The following is a 26360-nucleotide window of genomic DNA, read 5'->3' on the forward strand; positions in this document are numbered from 1 at the left end:
CCCCCTTATCTCTTTCTTCTCTCCTTCTGATCCCCTCCATGCCTCTCCCTCCCTCAGCTTCCTCACCCCCTCCCTCCCTCGGCTTCCTCCCTCCCCGGCGCAGGCGGGATTCAGCGGACCGCCGCTGCCAGCGGGGCCGGCGAGCCGCCGCCGGGTGCGTGTGTGGCCACCGCCGGCGCGCGAGGCCAAGAGCCGGCGGGGACGGGTGCGGGCCGCACAGGCGTGACAAGTCCCGGCGGGCGGCGCCCCGGCGCGGCCTGCTACAGCAGGAGGCGCAGCTAGGCTCGGCGGGCGGCAGCCCGGCAAGGCCACCTCCGGCGGGAGGTGCGGCCAAGCCCGGTACGGCGCAACCAGGCCCCTCCACCTACGTTTTTTTTAATTTTTTCCCAAAAGTGCCTGTGAGTGGTATTGATTTGTGATTGATTTTGTGAATGAATACTTGGTGATTGTAATGTGGTTATGATTAATTTAGTGAATGAATAATTTGTGATTGTAATTGTTTTTGTGATTGCAATTTTGGAGAAATTGTTGGATTTGCGGTCTGCGTGCGCTGACGCTGGTCTGCGTGCGCTGACGTGCTGGTTTTTTTTATTTGAAAAATCACATTTGTCCCGGTTCCATACCATCTGGGACAAAAGAGTCTGGCACATTTGTCCCGGATCCATAGTCCCGGTTGAAAAACCGGGACAAAAGGCAGTTGCCAACCGGGATTATTGTGGAGTTCTGTAGTAGTGATAATTCCAACTTGGTTCCAATCTGATCGCTACTGAAAATCAGTCACCAAGCATGACCCTCAAGGTAAGAACTAACCATGACCATGCTTCTGAAAAAGCATAACCGAAGCGTCCAGTGTAGGTTGGAATTTGGACGAGTCATTATGCACCTGCCTCCACGCAGCCGTAAATTTAACCACAGGAAAACCAGTCTTCTCTTCCATATAACTTGTAAGCATGCGAAAAAAAAATCAGACTGCTAGACCTTCAAACAAAAGCAAACGTCCATAACCAATCACTTCAACCCATTATCTACATCCAGCGTGAATAGTCACAGAGAAGGACCCAGCCCACTGTCGTAATTGACCAGTTCAAAGCTGCTTATAATGTGAAAATGTGAAGGTCCCCACCCGATGACCCAACCACTATCAGGTCAACTCAACCAACAGTCCTAAAACCAAAAGATGCATATGTTGGCCATCAGAGGCAGGAACTGAGAGCCAAACCAAAAGAAACTATGGCAGCTCTCCTTCTCTTGTCCTCGCTCCTGCTGCTGTCCTCAACTCCCCTTCAAGCTCAACAGAACATCACCTTGAACTCCTCCTTGGCACCGCAAGGGCCTAGCACCTCTTGGCTCTCTCCATCGGGCGATTTTTCATTCGGCTTCCGGCCCATCGAGGGTAACAACACTTTCTACCTGCTCGCTATCTGGTTCAACAAGATCAGCGAGAAGACAGTGGCTTGGTACGCCAAGACCACTGATCCAGATCCAGTGCTGGTGCAAGTTTCATCCGGTTCACGCCTCCTGCTCAACTCCAATGGGGCACTCTCGCTCCAGGACTCCACCGGCACAGAGATATGGAATCCCCAAGTTGTGGGTGCATCATATGCTGCCATGCTCGACACCGGAAACTTTGTGTTGGCTGCTGCAGATGGGTCTACCCAGTGGGAGAGCTTCAAACACCCAGCAGATACCATCCTGCCCACTCAGGTGCTAACCCCTGGAATGGCGCTCCGCAGCCGGATCATCCCAACAGACTACTCCAATGGCCGGTTCCTCCTTGACCTGCAAACTATTGGTGTGTATCTTTATACCGTTGCTGTGCCCTCCGGTTACAAATATGATCCCTATTGGTCCATGGCTGTGAACACCACAAATCTGGTGTTCAATCCGACTGGCATGATATCTATCGGCAACCAAAGTGAAATCACATCTGGGGTGATCAGGTCAATAGCAGACTACTACCTTCGTGCCACACTTGATCCAGATGGTGTTTTCCGACAATATATGTACCCAAAGAAGGCCAGCAACCAGAGTAATCAGACATGGTCAGTAGTGGATTTCAAGCCCCCAAATATCTGTGAAGCACAGCTGACTAACATTGGAAGTGGCATTTGCGGTTTTAACAGTTATTGTATATGGGATAGCTCAAACAACCAGAGTATCTGCAAGTGCCCAGACCAGTACTCATTTATTGATGACGAGAGGAAGTATATAGGCTACAAACCGGACTTCCAGCCACAAAGTTGTGATTTGGATGAAGCAGCGGTCATGACGCAGTTTAAGTTGACACTGGTGAGCCTTGTTGATTGGCCACTGTCTGACTATGAGCAGTATAGCCCCATAACTAAGGATCAGTGTCAGAAACTCTGTCTGACAGATTGTTTCTGTGCCCTTGCCGTGTTCCATTATGAAGACAATACATGTTGGAAGAAGAAGATACCTTTGTCAAATGGCAAAATGGGGGATGGTGTGCAGAGGGCAGTTTATATCAAAGTACGAAAGAACAACGGTACCCAGTCTGAGATCATTGATTCCAACAAATGGAAGAAAGACAAGAAGAACTGGATCATTGGAAGTTCATTGTTTTTGGGAAGCTCTGTCTTGGTGAACATTCTGCTGATATCCATAATATTCTTTGGTACTTACTGTACCATCACCATAAAGGAACTCCCGTCTATGCAGTCATCAAACAATATAGGATTGCCCTTGAAAGCCTTCACATATACTGAGCTTGAGAAGGCAACAGGTGGATTCCAGAAAGTGATTGGCACTGGTGCCTCTGGTATTGTGTACAAGGGCCAGCTACAAGATGATCTCAGTACCCATATTGCTGTCAAAAAAATTGACAAGCTTGGGCATGAAACAGAGAAGGAGTTCACCAGTGAAGTCCAAACTATTGGACGGACGCACCACAAGAACTTGGTCAGGTTGCTAGGATTCTGCAATGAAGGAAAAGAAAGGCTATTAGTGTATGAATTCATGACAAATGGATCACTCAACAGATTCCTATTTGGTGATACCAAGCTTCAGTGGAATATTAGAGCTCAGCTTACTCTCGGGGTGGCAAGGGGGCTGCTATACTTACATGACGAATGCAGCACACAGATTATCCATTGTGACATAAAGCCCCAGAACATTCTTCTCGATGACAACTTCACATCAAAGATATCAGACTTTGGCTTAGCCAAACTGCTCCGAACCAACCAGACACAAACAAATACAGGTATTCGTGGTACCCGAGGATATGTTGCCCCTGAGTGGTTTAAGAACATCGGTATCACTGCCAAGGTGGATGTTTACAGCTTTGGGGTCATCCTGTTGGAGCTTGTCTGTTGTCGGCGGAATGTTGAATTGGAGGCTGCAGAGGAGGATCAAAAAATACTGACTGACTGGGCAAATGACTGTTATAGGTGTGGCAGAATTGATTTTCTGGTGGAGGGTGATGACGAAGCAATTTCTGATTTGAAGAACGTGGAAAGGTTTGTTGCAGTGGCATTGTGGTGTCTTCAGGAAGACCCAACTATGAGACCTACAATGCTGAAGGTGACACAAATGCTTGATGAAGCAGCTGCAGTCCCGAGCCCTCCTGATTCTACTTCCTTTGTCAGTACACTTGCACAGCATCGCTCCTGCATATTGTCATATTAGTATATATATGAACCAACAAAATGGTGTGGGAAATTAGATATAGCTATCTACTGAAAGTTATGTCTGATGATACTGTAGTGTTGTCCATGTGTACTGTAAAGAGTGCAGCAGTACTGTCTGCGGCCATAACGGACTGCAGTAAATTTAGAATTTTATATTGGTGCACTTTAATATATTGTTATAATTGTATAATTTAGATTCAGATTTTTGAATAATTTAATTTGTAATAATAATGATATAATTGGAATATTTATATGCCAATTTAGGGGAGTATTTGTATTATTTTTATAATGGCATAAGTGGGTAATTTACACAAAGATTAGGGGTTTACTTTAGTTTTTTATTATAATGGCAAATGTGGGTAATTTAGATACATGTTTAGGGATTACTTTAGTCTATTTTTATAATGCCAGAGGTGAGTAATTTAATAGGAAATAACAGATCTAATGGTTATTATAATTAGAATTGTTGAATTGATGGTTGGATGTTTCTGATTTTTGTGAAAATTTATAGAATTTCTTTATTTTTTCAAAATATTCACTTAGGATCCTAAGTGGCTTCACGTGGAGGCTCCAAAAGAGCCTCTAATTAGTAATAGTAAGATAAAATGTGAAGTCAAATTGCTTCAACGCTGCAGGTGTCGTGGCGCGGGGCTACAGAATGGCAACTCGAGATCCCGAAATTTTTTGGGAAAAGACCATGGCAGCAAGCCCGAAACTCCTAGCTCCGGTCTGGCCCCCGAGATCCGATCATCGCCATGGTGGATTTAATACTCTCGCCATTCTTAGAAAATCTTGGCGATGTAGCATTACAATTACAGTCGGTGATGCTTAGCCTAGAAGTAAAGCAATGCGAGGCCAATTACACGACTATGATACGTAGGAGTATTCACCTAGACCTAGAGAGACCCTAGTACAGGAAAGTGAAACCGCTTCATCCAATACCTGGCGTGCGTGCCAAGAGCGTACGCAGCAATCTACGCGGCGAATGGATCCACACCCACTCGTGCCGTGTGGTTCTCCACCTCGCCGGAATTCTTTGTTCAGGTTCCTGCAGGAAGAGAGCGCGTCGTACTCGGTTCAGAGGAATATTACTAGCGCCTTTGTTTGCCGTGTGGACGACTAATTCTGCCTTTTCACAAGCAAAAATAATAAAAGAATCAGAGTTCATCGCCATTAAGCTACTAGTATCAATCAATCTTCCTCCATGCACAAAAAGATATGATTATAGAATCCGTGTTAGTCAAACTATTTTAAATTTAACCAAATTTATATTAAATAGTATTAGTGTTTATATCTTTAAATAAATATATAATAAAATATAATCTATAACTAATGTAATTGTACTTATTTTGTATCACGAATGTGGCGGGATCCGACGGCCAGATCGACGGCTTGGGCATTCCACCGCGTCGACGGCCATCTCTGTGGCGCACGGAAGTCACACCGCGGCGACGGCGGCGAGCGTTAGGAGTGCCAGGCGAAAGCTTCGTTTGGTACAATTTGTGCCGACTCTGGCAATAACGACACCACTGGTGCTGTGTCCCTCGTTGGAGGTGTTGGTAAGACACTCCTACTCGTCGCCAGAGACCTTGCAAGAAAGTGTCTCATGATTCGGACCTCACGCCGCTCGTGCATAAGCTGCAGGCGAGGGTGCTCAAGGAGGAGGTCGAAAAGGAGAGGATGGGGTCGCAGATCCAGTGGCGACTTCCCGTCTTCGCCGACACGGCGACGACGGTCGTTGCTCACGCATTCTAACAGTGAGCAACGACCTCTCTTTCGCCGGGGACAGGTGCTTTTCCAATGGCGACCATTCGGCGTCGCGATGCACCTTGGCGACCCGGTAACGCAAAGAGTCGGCGGCATATCCATCGCCGGATCTGATCCACATTCTGGTTTTTGGATCGAGCGTGTGCCGGCTTGCCAGCTGCAGTGGGGGATGTCCGGAAGACGACATACCACTTTGCCTTCTCGTCGGGCGTGCTGAGGTGGGATGTCCTTGATCTCAATTCTTCGACGCCATGGATGCTAGTTGATCTTTAGTACACATATCTTCATGTACTAGAGTTTTTTTTGTTCTCAGATTCTGTAATAAGTTTAGCTGTGTGTGGTCACGCAGAGGCTTTGGCTATGTGCGTTACCGCAGAGGCTGGAATGTAATTCCGTTATCTAAAAAAATTGTATCACGAATGTTATTATTTTTTTATAATCTTAATCAAAATTTAAACTATTTGAATCGTCCAAAAGTGGAATGGCTCCTTTGTATCACTGAGAGAAGGAAGTATTAGAGCATCTCTAAGAGTTTTTCTAAATTTCATTATCTAAATCATCATTGAGAGAGTCATCCACATAAAAATTGTTGTCTATACATGTTCACTCTCCTACAGTTGTTCTATATCTTGTTTATACTTTAGAGAGCTATTTTCGTTATTTATCTTCAGTTAGCGAGAAATTCGAAATAAATAATGATTATATTTAGATAATCATTTAAAGAAACTCTTGGAGAATGGATAGCGAAACTATCCTACCATCCGATCCCGTCATCCCGTCGTCTTCTCCACCTGATGGACACGGCGGATGGCCAGCAGCCCAATGGAACGAGGCAACACCACGCGGCCGTCCACCTGGCGGGGGAGGCCGACGCGCGGGCCCCGTGACGTGCAGGGCCTGCCTTCAACGATGGGATCGAGGCGGCGAAGTGGTCAGCGAGACACGCACGGCCGCGGGGGTGGGCGGATCCAATCGGCCGGCCGGACCCGGCCAACCACCGTCCTGGCTGCCGCTTCCCATCCCGTTCGGATTCCAAGTTCAACTTCCAGTTTTCCAAAATCCAACCCCACGCCGCCGCCGTGGTCGTGGTCGCCACCCACCACGACTCTTCCACCCCGAGACCCTCCTCCGCCCATTTCGATTTCGAGCCACACGGCAGCGCGGCGAGAGATCGATTGAAAAGCGGGAGCCGTGTTGAGCGCGACCAAGGAGAGCCGGGCGCCCCGGCGGCGATGGAGCGCGGCGACCACGGCGGCCACCCGCCGCACTACCCGCCGTACCACCACCCGTACCCGCAGCCGCAGCCGTATCCTTACGGGTACCAGTACCCGCCGCCGCCGCCCGCCGAGGCGGGAGCGCCGTACCTCGCTCCGTCGCCCACCTTCCCGGGCTACGCCCCCGCCCCGCCGCAGCAGTACCACTCCGGCCAGCTACAGGCCTACCCCCCGCCGGCGCAGCACCACGCGTACCCGCCGCCGGCGCATCCCTCGCCTTACGGCCCCGGGTACGGACCCTACCCCTCCTCCTCCTCCTCCCCGTACCCATCCTCCTACCCGAGCCCCAACCAGAGCCCCGCGCTCTCACCAAGCTCCAGCTTCCACCACCAGCACGCCCCCGCGCCTGAACCCGCCTACACCGCGCCTGAACCTCCCTCGGCCGCGCCCTCCGCCCCGTCCTACCCCATCGAGGATGTCCTCTCCACCATGCGCCTCTCCGACCGTTACGACTACGCGCCGTCTCCCTCCGTGCCCCCGCCCTCGACCCCCTTCTCGGGCGGCGGGATGCAGGTGGTGCCCTACGGTGCGCCCGCGGGAGGCGGGAGCAGCCACGGCGGTGGGATGCAGGTGGTGCCCTACGGCGCGGCCGGGGGAGGGTCGCAGCACGGCGGGAGCTTCAGGGCGTCGCTCAAGGTGGTGTTGCTCCACGGCACCCTCGACATCTGGGTGCACGACGCACGCCACTTGCCCAACAAGGACATGTTCTCCAAGAGGGTCGGCGAACTCCTCGGCCCGCGCATCACCAGTGCCGTCGGCAGCAAGATGTCCAGCGCGTCCATGACCAGCGACCCCTACGTCACCGTACAGGTCTCCTATGCTACCGTCGCGCGGACCTACGTCATCCCCAATTGCGAGAACCCCGTCTGGTCGCAGAACTTTGTCGTGCCCGTCGCGCATGAGGCCGCCGAAGTCCAGTTTGTTGTCAAGGACAGTGATGTCTTCGGTGCTCAGATCATTGGTGCGGTGGCCATCTCCGCTGAGAAGCTTTTGACAGGGGAGAGGATTCAGGGTGTCTACCCTCTGCTTGAGCCCAATGGCAAGCCGTGCGCCCCGGGAGCTGTCCTGCATCTGTCCATACAGTTCATCCCTGTCGCTTGCCTCACAATGTACCACCATGGGGTCATTGCTGGTCCGGACAGTCATGGCGTACCCCATACTTACTTCCCACTTAGGCGTGGCATGAGGGTGACACTGTATCAAGACGCGCATGTGCCTGATGGTTGTCTCCCAGATATATGGCTTGGCAATGGGCTGCGCTACAAGCACGGGCAGTGCTGGCGCGACATCTATGAGGCCATATGCCAGGCGAGGAAGTTGATTTACATTGTGGGGTGGTCAGTTTTCCACACGATCCACCTTGTGAGAGACGGGACTCAGGCTCCATCACTTGGGGACCTGTTGAAGATGAAGTCACAGGAAGGTGTCCGGGTGCTTCTACTTGTTTGGGATGATCCAACATCAAGGAGCATTCTTGGATTTAAGATGGTACGTACTAATATATCAAGTTAAAAATATGCTGCTTTTAGGTCTTTATGCTACAAAAGAAACATAATGTTGCCTCCACAAATTATTATTGGATATTAATGTTCTAATATGTAGATGCCTTTTCAAATTTATACATCTTGCCAAGCATACACACGGTAGCACTAATAATGTTTCTCCATTATTGAAATCAGTACACAAATTTGATGATTAACTGCCACCGTTTTATCACAAGCAAACTATGATGTATCTTTACTTTATATGTATTTCTGTGGTGTTCAATTTAAAGAATTTCCAGACATACTAGCTGTTATCTGTATTGAGTATTAAGTGGATAATCCTGCATATGGTGTCCAGTTTCTGTTTCATACAGTTTGGTAGCTTGTTCGCTAGACATTTGGAAACATGCTCACATATTTCATGATGTTTAAGAATTAAATTGCACCATGCTTATAAAGATGATCGTAGGATGGTTTCATGGGCACACGAGATGAGGAGACTCGCAGATTTTTCAAGCATTCTTCAGTTCATGTGTTGCTTTGCCCACGATCTGCTGGAAAACGACACAGCTGGGTGAAACAGCAGGTTATCTCTTATTCTCAGTTGTGAAGACAATGTCGCACAAATTACCCTTTATTTTGAATCATATGTTTTTGTCTCTAAAAATTTTATATGTTTACAATTTATTATGGTCTTTCCACCCTCACAGTTTTTTTTTTCAAGTGATCTGCACTGTACTGTTTATTTAGTTACCATTTATTTATCTACGAAGTTTGTATGGACCAGGAAACGGGAACCATATTTACTCATCATCAGAAAACAGTTATTGTGGATGCTGATGCTGGCAACTATAGAAGAAAGATAATTGCGTTTGTCGGAGGCCTTGACTTATGTGGTGGGCGATATGATACACCTTGGCATCCTTTGTTTCGGACTCTTCAGACTGTGCACAAGGAGGACTATTACAATCCCAACTTTGCTGTAAGTCTTGTTTATATGCAGTGTCTTATGTACCGATATCTAGAAGTTTCTTAATACTAAGGAAAATGTTTTGGTGTTCGACAAATATTAGCATTTGACATGTTCTGTCTTTATTCTGGGGTGATTCTTAAAGTAATTCTTCTTTGTCAATATCTTTTAGCATTGGAAAAAAAAATGATTGCCCTATTCTCTATCTTTATTCTGTGGCAATTCTGAAACTAGTTCTTCTTTGCCATTATTTTTCAGACAGTTGATGCCCGTGGCCCAAGGGAACCGTGGCATGATTTGCACTCTAAGCTTGACGGTCCAGCTGCTTATGATGTTCTACAAAACTTCCAGGAACGTTGGTTAAAGGCAGCTAAACGCCATGGGATTAAAAAGTTGGCAAAATCGTATTATGATGCTCTGCTCAGTATTGAAAGAATACCAGAGTTTATAAACATAAATGATGCAACATATTTTAGCGACAGTGATCCAGAGACATGGCATGTTCAGGTATTTATATCATTATTATAGTCGAAGCTTTTTGCCCCTTGTGTTATACTGTTATTTCACCTTTCATGCACTGAACTTTCATTTACTTTAAAATTCAGGTGTTCCGGTCTATTGATTCAAACTCCGCCAAGGGATTTCCGAAGGATCCACGAGCAGCAACCATGAAGGTAACTGCTAGTTACCATCTAGCAATGCTACATTCTGTATGTGGGTATTGGTTAGGTGGCCTCAGTAGCACATGTGAGAGCGAAAAGGTGCCTAACCGGATTGGTTAGGTGGCCTTAGCAGCACTCCTCAGATCCTGGGTTCGACTCCCGGTAGGAGCGAATTTCAGGCTGAGGTTAGAAAATTCCCCTCGCTTGCCTACACGCCAAAGCACAAGGAAAGAGGTCCCAGCCCGCCGGCCCGCTCTCACATGGGCAACGGTACGGGTTACGGCACCCTTGTGTAAGGGTGGAGCAAAGGGTTCGGGGGTTTTCTCGACCTGCGTGAGAGGTCTTCTCTTAGCAAATGCCCAGAGGCCGTCATACCCCCCGCAGGTCGAGTTTTTTATATTCGGTATGTTTTTCCATTTTGCTGTTGACTAACGCTTTCTGCTTTGGCTGCCAGAATCTTGTTTGTGGAAAGAATGTACTTATTGACATGAGCATACATACTGCTTATGTGCATGCTATCCGGGCAGCCCAGCACTATATATATATTGAGAATCAGTACTTTATTGGTTCTTCTTTTAATTGGGATTCAAACAAGGACCTAGGTAGGGATGCAATATAGAATTTTGTTTTGCGTTCTTCTCTATAGTATGATGCACAGTGACTTCAAGAAAAAAAACATTCTACTTGTTTTTCCCCTTTCCTCTACCCATCTTATTAGCAAACTTTTTCTATGTTACAGGGGCTAACAATTTAATACCAATTGAAATTGCTCTCAAAATTGCAAACAAGATCAAGGCAAACGAAAGATTTTCTGCATATATAGTGGTTCCTATGTGGCCTGAGGGTAATCCGACTGGTGCCGCTACACAAAGAATTCTTTACTGGCAGGTTAGATTGAACAGTTCTTTCATCAGTCGTGTCTTGTTTCTTGTGTCTTGTAGATGATGTCCGTATGGCTTAGTCACATCTTTGTTTTATTTTCATTGCAGAACAAAACCATGCAAATGATGTATGAGACAATATATAGGGCCTTGAAAGAAGCAGGCCTGGATGATATGTACGAGCCTCAGGATTATTTAAATTTCTTCTGTCTTGGCAACCGTGAAGTTGAGGACAGCACTTCAAATGCATCAAATACAGGAAACAATCCTCAGGTGACTACTTTCTTGTTTGTGCAACAAATTATACAGAGGAGTTAGAGCAGTTTTAGTTTGTTCCTGCAAAAAATTTTCAGTTATAGTATTTATTAGAGTAGTTACATGACCTTTACATGGACTCAGCTCGACAACTCTCTTTTTCTTGGCAAAGTACTGATATGATTCCTTTAGACAGTTTAGTGAAGTGTGAAAACACTAAGATTCTGATTTTATCTATAGCTGGTGCTGAATTTTACTGGCAATCTCATATCACAATGATGCTTAGAGGATATTAGTATAAGATCTTGTTTTGACCATTCATGTAGGCCAAATGGCTTGTCCATACACTTGACTTTGTCTCTCATAGGCTGGAAAATTTTGATGCCTACTTGAGATTTTTGTTTGAAAAGAACCTCTGGTTCAATGACTGAAGTGATTTGACTTACTTATGACTTGTAATCATTATCTAAATGACCAGATGGTATTCTGTTTACTTGCCCTCATGTAATCAATTTTGGAATTTGACATGAATTTTTCTTTCTATATTCTTTGCGCTGACATCAATGAAGATGCGTACTTGGGATTTTTGTTTCTAATGAACCTCTGGGTCAATGACCATAGTGTTTGGACTTATGTGAGGATGGTCTACCAAAAATGTCTTGTGGATACTGAATTATCTCTATAATAAGTTGCTCCTTGTGTTCTATGTATATTGAGCTTGAAATCTTTAACTAAATGTTTACTTATTCTGTTTCTTGCCCTCATGTAATCGATTTCGGAATTTGACATGGATTTTTCTTTCAATATGCTTTTTTATTCTCCTGATGAATATGCCCTGTGTGCAAGCTTTAGTCCTATATTTTGCACGTATTGTTCAGGAACAAGCTAGGAAAAATAGGAGATTCATGGTCTATGTACATTCAAAAGGCATGATTGTGGATGATGAGTATGTGATCATTGGATCAGCTAACATCAACCAGAGGTCCATGGAAGGAATAAGAGATACTGAAATTGCAATGGGAGCGTATCAGCCACAGTATACATGGGCTAACCAGGTTTCTGCCCCACGTGGACAGGTGATGCCTCATATCTCAAGCTGACAAATGTGGTGTATCAAATTTCTCGAGGCATACAAAAACTGAGCTGCCCCCCCCTCTCCAAGCTCCTATTATGAAATTGTACTTGGCCTTTTTATACTTTCATGTCTTCACAGCTACTTCTTTCGTTAGTATATTTGAGCAGCTTATTGTGTCGGGCACAATTGATTTCATGATGCTACCGAGGCATGCGGTGTTGTGTGCTAAATTGATTTTTTTATTTCACTGTAGATTTATGGCTACAGAATGTCCTTGTGGGCTGAGCATATCGGAGGCATTGACGAAGACTTCAACCATCCAGAGAGCCTGGAATGCATGAGGCGGGTGCGACATCTTGGGGAAGAGAACTGGAAGCAGTTCGTTGCTGACGAGGTGACAGAGATGAGAGGTCACCTCATGAAGTATCCAGTAAGCGTTGACCGTAAAGGCAAGGTGAAACCACTACCAGGATGCGTGACCTTCCCAGATTTGGGTGGGAACATCTGTGGCTCATTTATGGCCATCCAGGAAAACCTCACAATTTGAATTTTAGTTGGTGCAATTATACAATAGCTGATGGCTTATGAAATTGTGAGGTACCCCAGATAACAAAATAGTGCACTAACTTAGGCTGAAAATTTTGCAAGAGGTATAGTATAGGTTGCAGCAGGCAAGTAGGGGAAACGGTATCAGGGCCTTTCCCCCCTTCATGCTTTTGCCCTTTTCCTTGATTCTTTTAGTGCATATATACCCACCCAATCAATTTGTTACCTTTGTTTGGTACCTGTATAGAAAAATATGGGATTCATGGATATGGCATTTTAGAAGTGCCAAGAAGTTACATGTAAATCCTGAAAATTGTCTTCATGTAAATTGATCCTGCAGAGTATTTTGAAGTATTGGCCATTGAATTGCATTTCGCTTTTCAGTATTCCATGAGATCACAAATTCTTTTATTTCCATCATGCATTTGCAGCATAATTTTGTCACTGTTGCTGCTAAATGCTGAGCAATGCATCTCAAAGGATGTGAAGGACTTGGAATGAACTAGCGGAAACTAGATCTATCTCTAGGGAAGTTTAAAATGTCCGGAGAAAAATAAAATCTACTCTAAAGCAGGTAGACAGGCACTGCTAGAACCGTTTGCTCTTCTTGATCATTTCCTCCACCTCTCTGCCTGGATTTTCACACCCATATACCTTCCGAGCATCATGACGGTGGCCTGAGGGTTGGTGCCGGGGGAGTACTTGAAGGTGGAGCTGTCGATGACCCTGAGCCGCTGCACGCCGAACACCCGGTAGTCGTCGTCGACGACGGCGCCGACCTGGCATCCGCCGTGGTAGTGCCAGATGGTCATGACGGTGTCCCTGCAGTACTGCTCCGGCGTCCTGGAGTCGTTGGCGTGCCGCGGCAGCAGGTTGACGGGGAAGTTGGCGGAGTCGGTGAAGATGGACTCGACGGAGGCGTTGGCGTAGGTGAAGTTGGCGAAGGCCTGGGACTGGATGACCCGCTCGATGGTCTCGATGCCGTGCACGCACCGGTCCAGGTCCTCCTTCTCCTGGAAGTAGTTGAAGGTGACCGCCGGGTTGGCGCGCGGGTCGGTGGAGCGCAGCTCGATGTGGCCCGAGGACACGGGCCCCAGGATCTTCTCCAGGATGAAGCCGCCCCGGAACGCCCGCCTGTCCAGCCGCCGCATCGCCTCCGCCGCGCGCTGCAGCGCCTCCGGCGTCCTCTGCTTGGGCGGCAGCGTGCCGAGCTGCCCGGTCTGCGTGCTGCATTGTCAGTATATATGCGACCCCCAAGGCAGAGGAGGTGGCCCTCGCGCAGTGACAGTCGCACCTGAGGAGAGAAGAGGCCGAAGCTGCGAGCCAGGAGGCGGGCGCCGTCGGAGACGGGGATGCCGAACTCGGAGCCGCTGACGCCCTCGATGAAGCTGCCGGAGCGGGTGATCCCGACGACCTGCACGAGCGAGAGCGCGACGGGCACGGGCGACGGGATGAACACCGAGTTCATCGGGTTGTCGGCCACGCCCTGCCCGACCATGGGCTGGTCCACCAGCACCTGGATGCCGTGCGCCTCCAGGTGCGCCTGCGGGCCCACGCCGCTCAGCATCAGCAGCTGCGGGCTCCCCAGCGTCCCCGCCGACAGGATCACCTCGTTCTTGCCGCCGTCCTGGAGGTACACCCGGTGCTGCGCCCCCAGCGGGTCCGCGAACACCACGCCGTACGCCACCGGGTACGCCGCCCCCTCTGTCATTTCATCGGAGCGAATTCTTTCAGTCCACTAGTAGTCCAGATCGAAACGGTGTCACCCGCGAGGACGTACGTACCCTGCTGCCTGAAGAGGATCCTGGAGACGGTGGCGTAGAGGAGCACGGTGAGCCCCCGGGGGCGCGCGTGGCGGAGGAAGTCGGCGGCGGTGTGCCGCTGCCCGCTGCTGTCGAAGATGGTGCCCCCGATCTTGGTCCCCGTGACGTGGTCGAAGGTGAAGCCGTTGTCGGGCGTGACGCCGGCCTCCAGCAGCGCGTCGCGGAGCGCGGCCTGCCACGGCGGCACGTCGGGCCGGAACACCAGCGCGCGCTCCACCCAGCGGTAGGACGAGTTCACCAGGCGCGCGTCCCACCCGGCGGCGCGCACGTAGTCGTTGCTGGCGCGCGTGTAGAAGCCCGCGTTGAGGCAGCTGCCCCCGCCCAGCACCCGCGCCCGCGCGTTCACCACGCCGTCCTCGGAGATGAACCGCTGCGCCGGCGACGCCGGGGACGTGTCCGCCAGCGCGTCCGTGAAGTGCTGCTGGTTGGACATGTTGCGGTAGGGGAGGCCGCCGCGCTCCAGCAGCAGCACGCGCGAGTGCTCCGACAGCGTCGCCGCCAGCGGGCACCCCGACGTGCCGCCGCCGATGACGATGTAGTTGTACCGCGACACCAGGGGCGCGTCCTGCGCGCGCCGCACGAACCGCAGGTTCTCGAGCTCCTCTGCACGCGCGAGCATGGCGGTAGTTCAGGCGTCACGGAAATTAGCTGCGAAAATCCGAAGAACACACGGCAGTCGGAGCCCGGCACGAACCATCCTCCGAGAGGGCGACGAGGCACAGGGAGGCAAGAATGGCGGCCAGAACCAGCGCCACCGAGCTCGCAAGCCGCGGCGCCATTGTCGCCGGCGAATTCAGCAGCACTGGTGGTCGATCAGATGGGAGAAAAGTTCGGCCCGTTTATATATTCGAAGTTAGCTCATGGGTAGATCGGGAGTAGATGTTTAAATATTTAAACTTCGCGGTTGTTCTGCGGTGTAAAGATTTGCTGCGAGGAATCGAGGATGTGATGATTTTGCAAAGAATGCTCTGCATGCTGGAGGGATGGTGAGCATTTTAAACAGAGCATGATGATGAGTGAGACGAATTTGTTGAGAGCAGCAAGCGCGATTTATTCAAAAAAAAAAAAAGCAAGCGCGAGAGTTTACCTGCCGATCTTTGAGATTGTTTTATTTGCACGTGCATGCTTTTCATACATATAAACAAGTCATGTATTCTATGTTTGATCTGAGCTTCTCCACCTTTTTCGTCGGATTAGTATCCTATTATAGTGTTATGAGGACGACAGAAATGAAATAGACTGTATGACAGTTTTATTTTTTCAAAGATAATCCCCTCAACTATTTCTTGGCTCAATTTAGCACCTAAAAGTGCAACCAAACTCGCTATACTATGATGTAATTTTGAAATTTTAAATGTTATACGTTTGCAAAGCTTATGTCTTCTTCGTCCCTTTTCATTTTTCATCATCTCAGCCTGACATAAGTTTTGTTCAAGTAAACTATAGAATCATGTCGCATGTCGGCATGTGCACATCCACTTGACAAAACTCACTTGTGCCAACATGACAGGAGCTGGAGTATAGAGGATTAACGTAGCAATTTTACTCTAATATGGCCAAACAGCTGACTCCATTTGAAGCCATTTGAACCCGTGTGGAGAAAAACAAACATACAACTCGTACCTCAGACGACTAAGGAAAATTGATCCTAATCTCAGCACGTTTCACTCTCCTTGGACATAAAGGTCTGTTTAGCGGGATTTATTTCAGTTTCAGATTCACCTTTTTTTTAACATGTTTCAGATTCACCTATTTTGTACAAATCCGCCTATTTTGTGCAAATTAAGGTATCATAGCATGAAGCCGTTTTGTAAGCCCGTGGTAAAATGAACTAGAAGCCAGATGAAGCTAGTTTTCTTTTTAACTTCACGGGCTTTGAAGCCGTTTTGGGTGAAGCCCTTCCAAACGGCACCTAAGGATGTCGGTCTGCCATCACATCATGCATAGATTTGATTAATCACTCCATCTACATCTACATCCATTTAGATCGATCTTGTGGTCACCATCTAGATATGCCTTGATTGGGTTTTCATCACCAAATTGTCATATTCCATAAAACCCTTGGAGCCTTCTCAAGCTTCAAAATGGCACAACAACAAAAAAAAACTGAGGAAACGGAACGGTTATCGGGCATGTACGTTTGGGGATCTCGTGGAGCTTCTTATTTCTGTTCACCACAGTCGTAGGGCATGCCAAAGTCTGTTTCACATGCAGTATGTACAAGACACGCCTGAGAGTGAGAGAGAGAGAGAGTTCCTGTCCGCCCGGCGTCGCGCGCGTCGTGTTCCAGACACGGCAGTGCGTGGCTCGAGTTCCTTCCTCTGCAGTTACTCGCCCGACGCGACCCCTTTCACCTGTGGCCGCCGGCGAACGGCGCGATCCTGAGGACGAGGCCGGGGAAGACGTCGTCGGTGTCGTGGACGTGCGGGTTCCGCTCCAGGATGTAGGGGTCGCCGCACCGGGCGCTGATGCCGTGCAGCGTCTCCCCCTCCGCCACCACGTAGAGCTCCTCGCACGGCCACCGCGCCGCCAGCCGCGGCCCGCGCACCACCACCACCGGCGGCTCGCCCCCACGCCACTGATCCTCTTCTTCCCCCGCGCCGCCGGCGAGCGACCCCACCACCAGCACGAGCACCACCACGCAGCACCACGACGCCGCGTCTGGAGCGTCCCCTCACAAGAGAAGATTTAAATGTGATACAAATATCAGTCCTAGGAGGCTGATACACATTTATTACATCAGATGGTACATCACCGTACAACTCTACGCCGTAATAGGCAGTGAAGCGCCACTATTGCGAGGATAACAACTAAAACCCAAACAACGATATTAACTACGAAGAGGTCATCAGAGTCTTGCGCCATACGAACCTTCCTGCGGGTGACCCTATCCACAGGTAAGGTTGGGTGCAGAACGGAACCCCTACTCAACATCCTCGGGAACAAAGTCTGGATCTTCCTCTGTAAAAATTAAGTAAGGGGTGAGTACAAACATACTCAGCAAGTCCAACCACACCCACGGAGGGGTATAAACAGAATACATGCACAGGATAGATCAAGGATAAGGCCAGGGTTTTATTTGCGGAAAGCTAATTTTTATGCATGAGTTTATTTGAAAGAAAGAGGTTTTCAAAGTAATTATCTTGCGCCGAGTAACACGTAGGGTTGATCCACACAGGATCCCAGTTTATAAGTTGCTACTGGACTCCCCGTCCGTCGTAGCACACGGCACAGCTGCCGGACACTCTTTTCAAAACAACTCTAGCCATCCCAACTATTCCCAGAAGAAATACTAGTTGTGTGACCAAACCGTAACTCGCCCAGTACCGTGGACACGGCGATTCGAATAGATTTTATACTCTGCATAGGTGTGCAACTTTACCCACAAGCGGGGTACCACAGCACGATCAACTTAGTGTCGGTGCAGATCCCAACAAAGTCATTACCCACCTTAGATAGACCTGACTAGCCAACACAGAATCCACCAAGGGGCCATTGATCTATCATCGAGGTTTAACCGGGGCATAAGTCACACAGAGCTTAACCCTTCTCCTCGGTCACCCGTTGCTCTCAGCTCTCCTGATGGCTATTAGACCAACCAGTGGGGTTTATGCTAAGCCATTGCCACATACAACGGTTGAGTGGTTTGCACGATAGTTGAGTTAGGAAAGATGACACATCAACTCGGTCCTTAATTGTGACAAGATGGATATCTCCCAACCTTGCTCAACCACACAGGTACGAGCACACCTTTTGGCAACTCACACAGAAATGCCATCCATCTCGTCTAAACTCATCTTTCTTTTGGTTTCCAAAATTTCCACATTTTTCCTTCCCACACACTCACATATTTTCTTTTTATAAAACAAGTTGTTCCATGTGCAAGGCCCTAAGCGTTCTAGCAGCGATTAACATCCAAATAAAACAGATCATATTTAGATGTTAATCTAGGTGGTCAAGAAATGGTTATATCAAATCAAGGGGTGGCTATCCAACCATGTTTTCAGCAGAAAAAGTATATGCAGTTTTGTAAAACAGGCCAATAGGTTGTGTTTATAAAACTGGGACAAAATATGCATCAAAGGATGAGATTGAACTTGCCATTCTCAAGGCCTTCCGGGAAGTCCTGATCGAGGTACTGTCCTTTGGGTTCGGGGTCGCGGTACTGGTTCTTGCACGCTTGCTCGCGGTACTACTCGTCGACGGGTTCTCCCTCATTCACACCGTGATCTACGACGCGCACAAACAAGCACACAATAAAGAAAAAGAAATAAAGGTTTTATCGTTGAGCTCGAATCGGAAACAATTAAAATATGGAGATAGGAGTAATATTTTTGGGTGGTTTTCTAATGGCACGGCCGAACTTATGTTAGAAATGGTGTGATAAATTTTCAGGTCAATCGGGGGATGTTTGACGCATGAAATGATAGGTTACAGAGAGGTTTAGGGGCTAAACCGGAATCAGGGGGCTATTTGTAAATATGTTTGAGAGGGCAAGGGCTTGATTGGAATTTTAGAAAATATCTGGGCTACTCTGAAAAAGGGCAGGGGCCTATTTCCAATTAAGTTTATATGATGGAGGGGCTGGTTCTTAAAAAGAAAGAAGGAAGGGGTCTCTTTTGCAAAATGGCTAGAGAGAGAGAGGGTGGACTTTTAAATAAAAAGGAAATAGGGCAGGGGAGCATATTTGCCCTTCTTCTTCCTCCCCTTTCCCGTGAAACAGGGGAGGGGGGCGCCTGGGCGGCGGCGGCGGCTCCTGCTGGCGGCCCTGGGCACGGCAGCGGCCGAGAGGAGGGGAAACGGGGGAGTGCGACACGGGGAATCGATTCCCCTCCTCGGTTTGGGTGGTGGCGGCCTGTAGAGGCGGCGCCATGGTGGCGGGCGGCAGCCGGCGGCCGGCGTGCGTGGCGGCGGCGCTGCGGGGCCTGGCGGCGGCTAGGGCTAGGGGAAAACAATGAGGGGAGCGGGGGCATTCTACTGCCCTTCTCACCTTGGGTTCGGATGGAGCGAGGGGGTGGCGCGACGGTGTCCTGCGGCGGCGTGCGGAGGCGTGCGTGGCGGCGGCGCTGCGGGCTAGGGAAGGGGGCACGCGGTGGTGAGGGTGGTGATGGCGGTTGGGGTTGCACGAGGAGCCTATTTATAGGCGGGGTAAGGCGGTGGAGGAGGAGAGCCGCGGTGGTGGTCGGCCGGCGAGCTCGGCGGGCACCTTTAATGGCGTTGGGGCCAGCTTGGCCGTTTGCGAGCGTCGCGGAGCGGCGCGAGCGTCGAGGGCGTCGGCGCGCAGGGGCGGGTATCGCGGGTGGAGGAGGGCAAGGGGGGCGGCCGCTGTGCTCGGCGTCGAGCCCTGCTCGCGAGCAGTGCGGGCTCGGGCGGCGAGGCGGCAGTGTTGTGCTGGTCGACGGGCGGCGCGGCGAGCACAGAGCGATGGGATGGGTCGGGCAGCGGCGAGCGGCGCGGCGAGCATCCCGGCACGTGGAGCGCGTGGGGCGGCCGGGAGCAGGGGCGCGCGTGCGGCGTGTGAGGCTTAGGTCATGCGCAGGCAGAGAGCAGGAAGAAGAAAGGAGAAAGGAGAAGGTGGGAGAAAAAGAAAGGAAGAAAAAGAAAAAGGGGAAAAAGAGAAGAAAAGAAGAGAGAGAGGAAAAAGAGAGAGCGGCGGTCGGCGGGATTCACGGCGGTCGGCGGGATTCACGGCGACGGTCGGGAGCATGCGACGGCTTCGGCGGGATGCGACGGACGCGGAACGAGGAGAACAGAGAGATGAGACGGTGATTGGTGCGGGAGTCGGGACGGCGGATCGTTGGAAAGGATTTTGAAGTATTAGAGGCTCGGACGACAAAGGGATTTAGAAATGATTTGAGCTCGACGAAGAAAAGAAATTTTAAAAAATATTTTTAATGTATAATTTATCTTGATAGATTTTCGGAATGTTACAGCGTCCCACGCCTGACGCCCCCGACCGAGGCCGCTCTCTGGCCACTAAAGATGGCAACGGGTAAAATCCGCGCGGATAGCACCTTTGTATACCCGAATCCGCGAGTAAAACTTCATACCCGCATCCGCACCCGCTACCCGCCACGGGTAGAAAATCATACCCATGCCTGCTATCCGCGGGTACCCATGCCCGCAGGTATGCCCGTGTACCCGCGAACTAGCCATTCTCACTTCACATTTTATCAAGCATATCACTGATTCACTGCAGATCTAGCATTCTAGCCAGAATAGATGTACAAGAGCTGATACGGCAAAAAAATCCTTTATATATTGCTTATTTCTCGGTGCATTGAAGGAGCGGATCTGTGCAGGAACAGATCAGAGCAGCACAGCACGAGAGCACTAGACTTCTGAGGCTGCAGACCGGCGGAGGGCACGGGATCAGGCACCACGGCGGAATCAGGAAGGCGGGGGTCGGGCTGCTGGGCGGTGGTTTCTTGTACCGAGCAGGCTGACAGGGAGCGACGACCGGTGCGGAGCGGCGCGGCCGTTGGTGGAGCGACGTCCGGCAGGGGAGCTGCGACCGGCGAAGGAGCGGTGGCCGGCGGGGGAGCGGTGGCCGCTGGAGGAGCGACTGAGGCGCTAAGCGGGTGGGGCTGTGGGGGTGCGAGCCGTGCAACACTGCGTCGCCGGTGCCACAGGGGCTCGAGAAGGTGGCCAAGAGGGGGCGCTGGGTGGGGGGTTCGGGGTGGGGGTGGCGGCCGGGAGTGGGAACTGGGAAGAGAATGAGAGAAATGACTCAGACCCTAGAAACTCTTTTATATATAGTGGTGTTCGGGCTCATCTGTCAGCGGATTTGCGGGTTTGCGGGTTCGGATATCAAAAGTTCAAACCCATTAGTAGATATCCATTGGGTTTAGAGTTGTACCCGCGTCCGCGCCCGCGGGTACAAACTCAAACCCGAATCCGCGCCCATCGGGTTCGGTATCCGCGGATTTGCGGATTTTCTGTACCCATTGCCATCTTGACTGGCCACCATCACTGGCAACAGATCAAGACAGCAGATAGCGAGTGCGAGTCAGAGTTTGCAGTGTGTCCTCTGCAGCTCTGCTCTCCTGCCTTTGCTGGTCTGCTGTATCTTTTTGTGCCTTTGTGTGTGTGTGTGTGTTTGGACTTGAGAGGACCCGGAAGAGCTAGGGGTTTTGACGTTCGAGCGGTTTATATAAGATAGAAGTTGGGTTGCCTTTGTTTGTTTCCCTAGCGTTACTTGCGCTACAAAAAAAATCTTATATGTATGGAGTACTAAACAAAGTCTTTGTTTATTTGTAAATTTTTTTCATGGATGGGTGTAATTTTTCGCGACGAATCTAATGACGGTAATTAATAATTAGCTACAGTAATGCTGCAGTAACTAATCTCTAATAGTGCGGTCAAAGGCCTCATTAGATTCGTCTCGTGAAGTAGCACATGAGTTATGAAGTTAGTTTTGTATACTATATTTATTTTATATCTATAATTAATGGTCAAAGTCAGCTACCGTACATAGCGCTACTAAACCAAACAAGACCGTTGTTGGGGATGATGAGTCGGCACTGTGAGAGCAAGCAAGCTAGGTAGCTCAAGTGGAGGAGGGCTATATGGCAAATTGGCATTTTTTTTTTGCGAACGATAGTAATTTTGTAACTGTTCCTAAAAAAGGAGTCCCTTAAAAAAACAAAAACGAGGCACTACTAGATTGGAGGGTATGGGGCTCTGGGTTGTGCACTTGAGCTTTATCAATAATGTGGTTACCATTATTTTTTTATCCGGTTGAGGACTGTTCAGCAGTATGATAAATTACTTTCTTGAAGATAAAAGGCATCATCAGATCTACCAACAGAGGTTCTAAGTTGTTAACAAGCATAGCAGGTCGATCTCTTTTGCAAAACATCGATTATGTAGGTAGAGGACAAGTCACAAAATAAAAATAGGTGCTAAATTATATAGGAGCATAGTCTGTTTCAAAGAAAAATAACGATCATACCCTTTCCTGACTGATCATAGAACGTGTTGCGGCAGAAGATGAACAGAGGACAAACCGTTTCATTTTTCAACCAAGCACACTACACACATGCTTAAAGAGTGCATGGCGAGTGCGTCAGAAAGTGCCACAAGGCCTACGGGGGCGTGATTCCATGCCATCCATCCAAAACGATGGTGACCCTAAAGCCTGTCGCTGTGCAGGAAAAATAAGGCTAGCGGTTCATCCCAACAGGCAAAAGTGCCACGATCTCCAAAAAGTCCAAGAAAGCAGCTTCTTATGGGTCAAGTGACTAGTGGTGTCCTTTGCGGCCATCCAAGCCAAAGGGAAAAGATTGTTCCAAAACACCCGAGTCACGACCAGGGATCAATTTTCCGTCGGAAAACTATTTTTCGGACTGCTCCGGAAACGAAAAATTTCTGGTTTTCCGGTTTTTTTCGGATTTTCCGATCGGAAAATAATTTGAAATTCAAATTTCGGTTTTCGACATTTTCCGACTGGATTTCGGTGTTTTCCGACCGGATTTCGGTGTTTTCCGACCGGAAAATGTTGTTGGTGATCGGAAGTTGTAAAATTAGTGAGGAAAAATTAAAAATTTTACAACACTTCGTCTAATTTTGCATATATAATAGTTCACAAAGCATAATAAATATTTCACACAACAAATATTAATAGGATTCACCTAAAACATGTATATCCAATTGTCCATACAAGACACACAATCTAAATCCAATATAATACAATACCAAGTCCATTGTCCTAGTCATACAAGCATACAAGCCATAGATTCATTGCAATAATACAATACCAAGTCCATTGTCCAAGTTATACAAACTGATCATATATATGACATGTTTTGCTAAATAAACCCAATATGTGTAATAGTCATGTGAGGGATATATTATTTTTACGGAATCTATGTGTGCTTAGTCATGTGAGGGATACTTATTAAGAGTTTACATTTCTATTTCATATACGGATCTATATGTGTTTAGTCATGTGAGGGATATATTGTTTTTACGGAATTTGAATGGATATTTCGTGTTTAAATTATATATACATGTGTAATAGTTCTTTTGCAATACCATATATACCAAAATATTTTTTACATTGCTAAAACAATCTTTTCCGCCCGAAAAGCACCGAAATCCGACCGGAAAGCAACGAAATCCGGTCGGAAAAATCCGGTTTTCGTTTTTATGAATTTTTTTTGAATTTTTGAATTTTGAAACCGAAAAATCCGAAATTTGGCCGGAAAATACTTTCCGGGTAACACCGGAAACAGAAAATTTTCCGAAAAACCGGATTTTCCGTCCGGAAAATTTTTCCCTGGTCACGACCACTGGCCGCCTCCAAATATAAGATTGAAAAATCATTCCGGTCTCGAGGCTTACTTATTGAGTTGCATGCACCAACCAATTCAACCCAAATATTCCAATATTCCAACTCACGTGGAGGCTCCCTCCGTCATCAGACGTGGAATAGAAGCAAGCAACAATTATTTTATTTAATTACGCTAACCAGGATTCGAACTCGAGACCTCTGACTTTGATATCATATTGAATTGCATGCACCAACCAATTCAACCCAAAAACTTAAACTGATGGGGAGAGATGGACAATTCACTTATATTCCAATATTACCCTTTGAAGAGAGAGGGCGGGGGGTTCAGATCCAGAGCGAGATGCAGTTTGAGACGCTTTGAAATGGAGGTGTTCCAGCGACCAGCGTATTGCACTGGCAAGTGTGCTAGGGTGTGTTTAGATCCCACAAAAACTCCAAACTTTCTATCACATCGAAACATTAAATATAGTAAATGATCCATGCATGGAGTACTAAATATAGGTAATTAAAAAACTAATTGCATAGTTTTGATGTACGTTGCGAGACGAATCTTTTGAGCCTAGTTAGATCATGATAGGACAATATTTACCACAAACAAATAAAATGTACTACAGTGTGCTACAGTGTCCGATGCTGTTTTTCAGGATCTAAACACATAAACACAGCCTAGCAGCTTTGACTCTGCCACAGGCGCTGCGACCACCGCGGCGACGGGGCCAGCGAGTCAGCCAATCTCGATCGCGCCCGCGTTATCACAGCTCGCGCGGGGCACGTACGCCAGACGCCACCCGCCGACGGCGCGCGCGCCAGCCACGGCGAACGGGCAGGTGGCGCGCGCCCAGCCGCCTCTCGCTCGGCGCGCCTCCCGCGGCGCGACGCGTCGCGCGACCGTGAACGAAGGCAGCGGAGGATGGGGGCTGGGCCGGCGTGGCGGCCGCGCCGTGGGACGAAGCTCCCATGCATGCCTGCCTCATCCAAGCTTCAGTGTAGGCATCCGTAGTGGAGGCAGTGCCGCAGTGGCAGTGTGGCAACTGGCACGACCCGGCGTCGGCGTGGAATCACTTCTCTTTTTTCGCTTTTTCCCCTGCCGCATGGGAAGGCTCTTGGATATTTTGGACCAGTCGGGTCCCTTGCGGCGACTGTTCGCGCATGCTCTGTTCTTCTGGCCGTTGGAGCTGGACCACCCGTCGTCCTCCATGCAGGAAAGCCGAAGGATGGGTCGCGTACGTGGAGGCACCGGAGCCTGCGAGTGACTTTAGTGGGAGGGGAAAGTGTAGTAGTATTTCAGTTGTGGAGGGCAGTCAGTGGGTTAGGCCGGACGAGGGCGCTGCACCCAAGTACTTCTATCATATCATGCCCCATTTCTCTTCTCTTAATCACATGAAACATGTTTCCTATTGGGTTGTTTCTTTCTTTCTTTGTTAAATTTATTACAAAAACCGTCCAGGCCAACACTTCGTATACACTAAACGTACTCACACAGTCATCATCCTAATATTACTTCCAAAAGACTGTACCGAGAAAGAGGTTTCTTCTTAATTTCACGGGAAAAGGCGCGAACTTGCAACCGGAGACATAACAAGACTATAAAGTGCTGAGCCGGCGAATGGTCTTTCAGGGCTTCGCTAGGCGAGGGCGCTAGAGGGGGAAAGGATCAAAGGCCTCGAACGGAAGCAAAGAGTAGGTTGCCGGAATGCATACTGAATGGAGAGGCGTGTTGTTATCTGTTTCCAATATTGCCCATTCGTTCTAACTTATTAGTTGTTTTGCCTTTTGTAGGTACATAGCTTTTAGAGTAAGTGCGTCACTGGTCCCTAAACTTGTTCGAATGTGTCATCCTGGTTCCTAAACTCGTAAATCGATCGTTGAGGTGCTCAAACTTGTTTGGTTGTGTCATTCCGGTCCCTAAACTTATAAACCATCTGTTTAGATCCTCAAACTTGTCCAGTCGTGTCATCCCAGTCCCTAAATTTAGTTTTGAGTCTCATCTAAGTCCAAACCGGACGATCTAAAATCTCTATAGCAAAAAATAATTTATAACTTTTTCATATGAACTCGAATGAAGACAATCTTTATATCAAAATTGTATCTTTCGACGTGATCTACAACTTTACAGTTGAAATGTTTTTGAATTAAAAATTTTTAGAGTCCCAAAATTTAATTTTAACTTTTAAATTTCAAAATACATAAACTTACAACAATATTTTGAGACCCTAAAAATATTTCAACTACAAAATTATAGATTACGTCGAGGGCTACCATTTTGATATAAAGTTTATCTTCATTCAAGTTCATATGAAAAAGTTATGAATTACTTTTTTATATATATATTTTAGATCGCCTTATTTTGACCCATATGAGATTCAAAATCAAGTTTAGGGACCGGAATGATATGATTGAACAAATTTGAGGACGTAAACGTTTGATTTTCTAGTTTAGGGACCAGGATGACACAGTGGAACAAGTTTATGGACCGAGATGACACAGATGAACAAGTTTTTGAGGACCCGAACGGTCGATTTGTGAGTTTAGGGACCGGAATGACATAGCGACACAAGTTTATGGACCAGTGATGGACTTTACTCTAGCTTTTATTATGCATCTAGATAAATTATGTCTAGGTGCCATAATAAAATTATTGTGCATCCAGATATACATATTATGCCTAGAAGGACAATAAA

General features: G+C 48.3%; 4 protein-coding genes across 6 annotated transcripts; 2 read left to right on the forward strand and 2 right to left on the reverse strand.

The window, feature by feature from the left end:
- The first annotated feature begins 1173 nt into the window (after nt 1–1173).
- Nucleotides 1174–3818, forward strand: LOC120693388 (G-type lectin S-receptor-like serine/threonine-protein kinase LECRK4). The gene has a single exon (XM_039976813.1). It carries the CDS (start codon nt 1231–1233, stop codon nt 3643–3645), a length of 2415 nt encoding a protein of 804 aa, XP_039832747.1. The 5' UTR covers nt 1174–1230; the 3' UTR covers nt 3646–3818.
- Nucleotides 3819–6240: 2422 nt separating this feature from the next.
- On the forward strand, nt 6241–12950 carry LOC120687818 (phospholipase D gamma 1-like). Of its 3 annotated transcripts, XM_039969842.1 has the most exons (11): nt 6348–8176; nt 8642–8758; nt 8960–9154; nt 9401–9649; nt 9748–9816; nt 10259–10406; nt 10544–10692; nt 10794–10976; nt 11562–11574; nt 11787–12016; nt 12269–12950. In XM_039969842.1, exons 1-11 carry the CDS (start codon nt 6647–6649, stop codon nt 12560–12562), a joined length of 3177 nt encoding a protein of 1058 aa, XP_039825776.1. In that variant the 5' UTR covers nt 6348–6646; the 3' UTR covers nt 12563–12950. The 3 variants fall into 3 exon arrangements, 2 of the variants coding, with proteins under 2 accessions (XP_039825775.1, XP_039825776.1); XM_039969841.1 differs by lacking the exon at nt 11562–11574 and having other exon boundaries at nt 6241–8176; nt 10794–10958; nt 11819–12016; XR_005680839.1 differs by lacking the exon at nt 11562–11574 and having other exon boundaries at nt 6344–8176; nt 10794–10958; nt 11907–12016; nt 12269–12932.
- LOC120687819 (protein HOTHEAD-like) lies at nt 12912–15178 on the reverse strand. The gene is made up of 4 exons (XM_039969843.1): nt 15079–15178; nt 14346–14987; nt 13856–14265; nt 12912–13781 (listed from the first exon to the last, which is right to left on the reverse strand). Exons 1-4 carry the CDS (start codon nt 15161–15163, stop codon nt 13173–13175), a joined length of 1746 nt encoding a protein of 581 aa, XP_039825777.1. The 5' UTR covers nt 15164–15178; the 3' UTR covers nt 12912–13172.
- Nucleotides 15179–16734: 1556 nt separating this feature from the next.
- On the reverse strand, nt 16735–24642 carry LOC120689151. The gene is made up of 2 exons (XM_039971475.1): nt 24456–24642; nt 16735–17057 (listed from the first exon to the last, which is right to left on the reverse strand). Exons 1-2 carry the CDS (start codon nt 24640–24642, stop codon nt 16735–16737), a joined length of 510 nt encoding a protein of 169 aa, XP_039827409.1.
- Nucleotides 24643–26360: the final 1718 nt, after the last annotated feature.

The sequence above is a fragment of the Panicum virgatum genome, chromosome 9N (genome assembly GCF_016808335.1).
Source record: "Panicum virgatum strain AP13 chromosome 9N, P.virgatum_v5, whole genome shotgun sequence".
NCBI classification, from domain to species: domain Eukaryota; kingdom Viridiplantae; phylum Streptophyta; class Magnoliopsida; order Poales; family Poaceae; genus Panicum; species Panicum virgatum.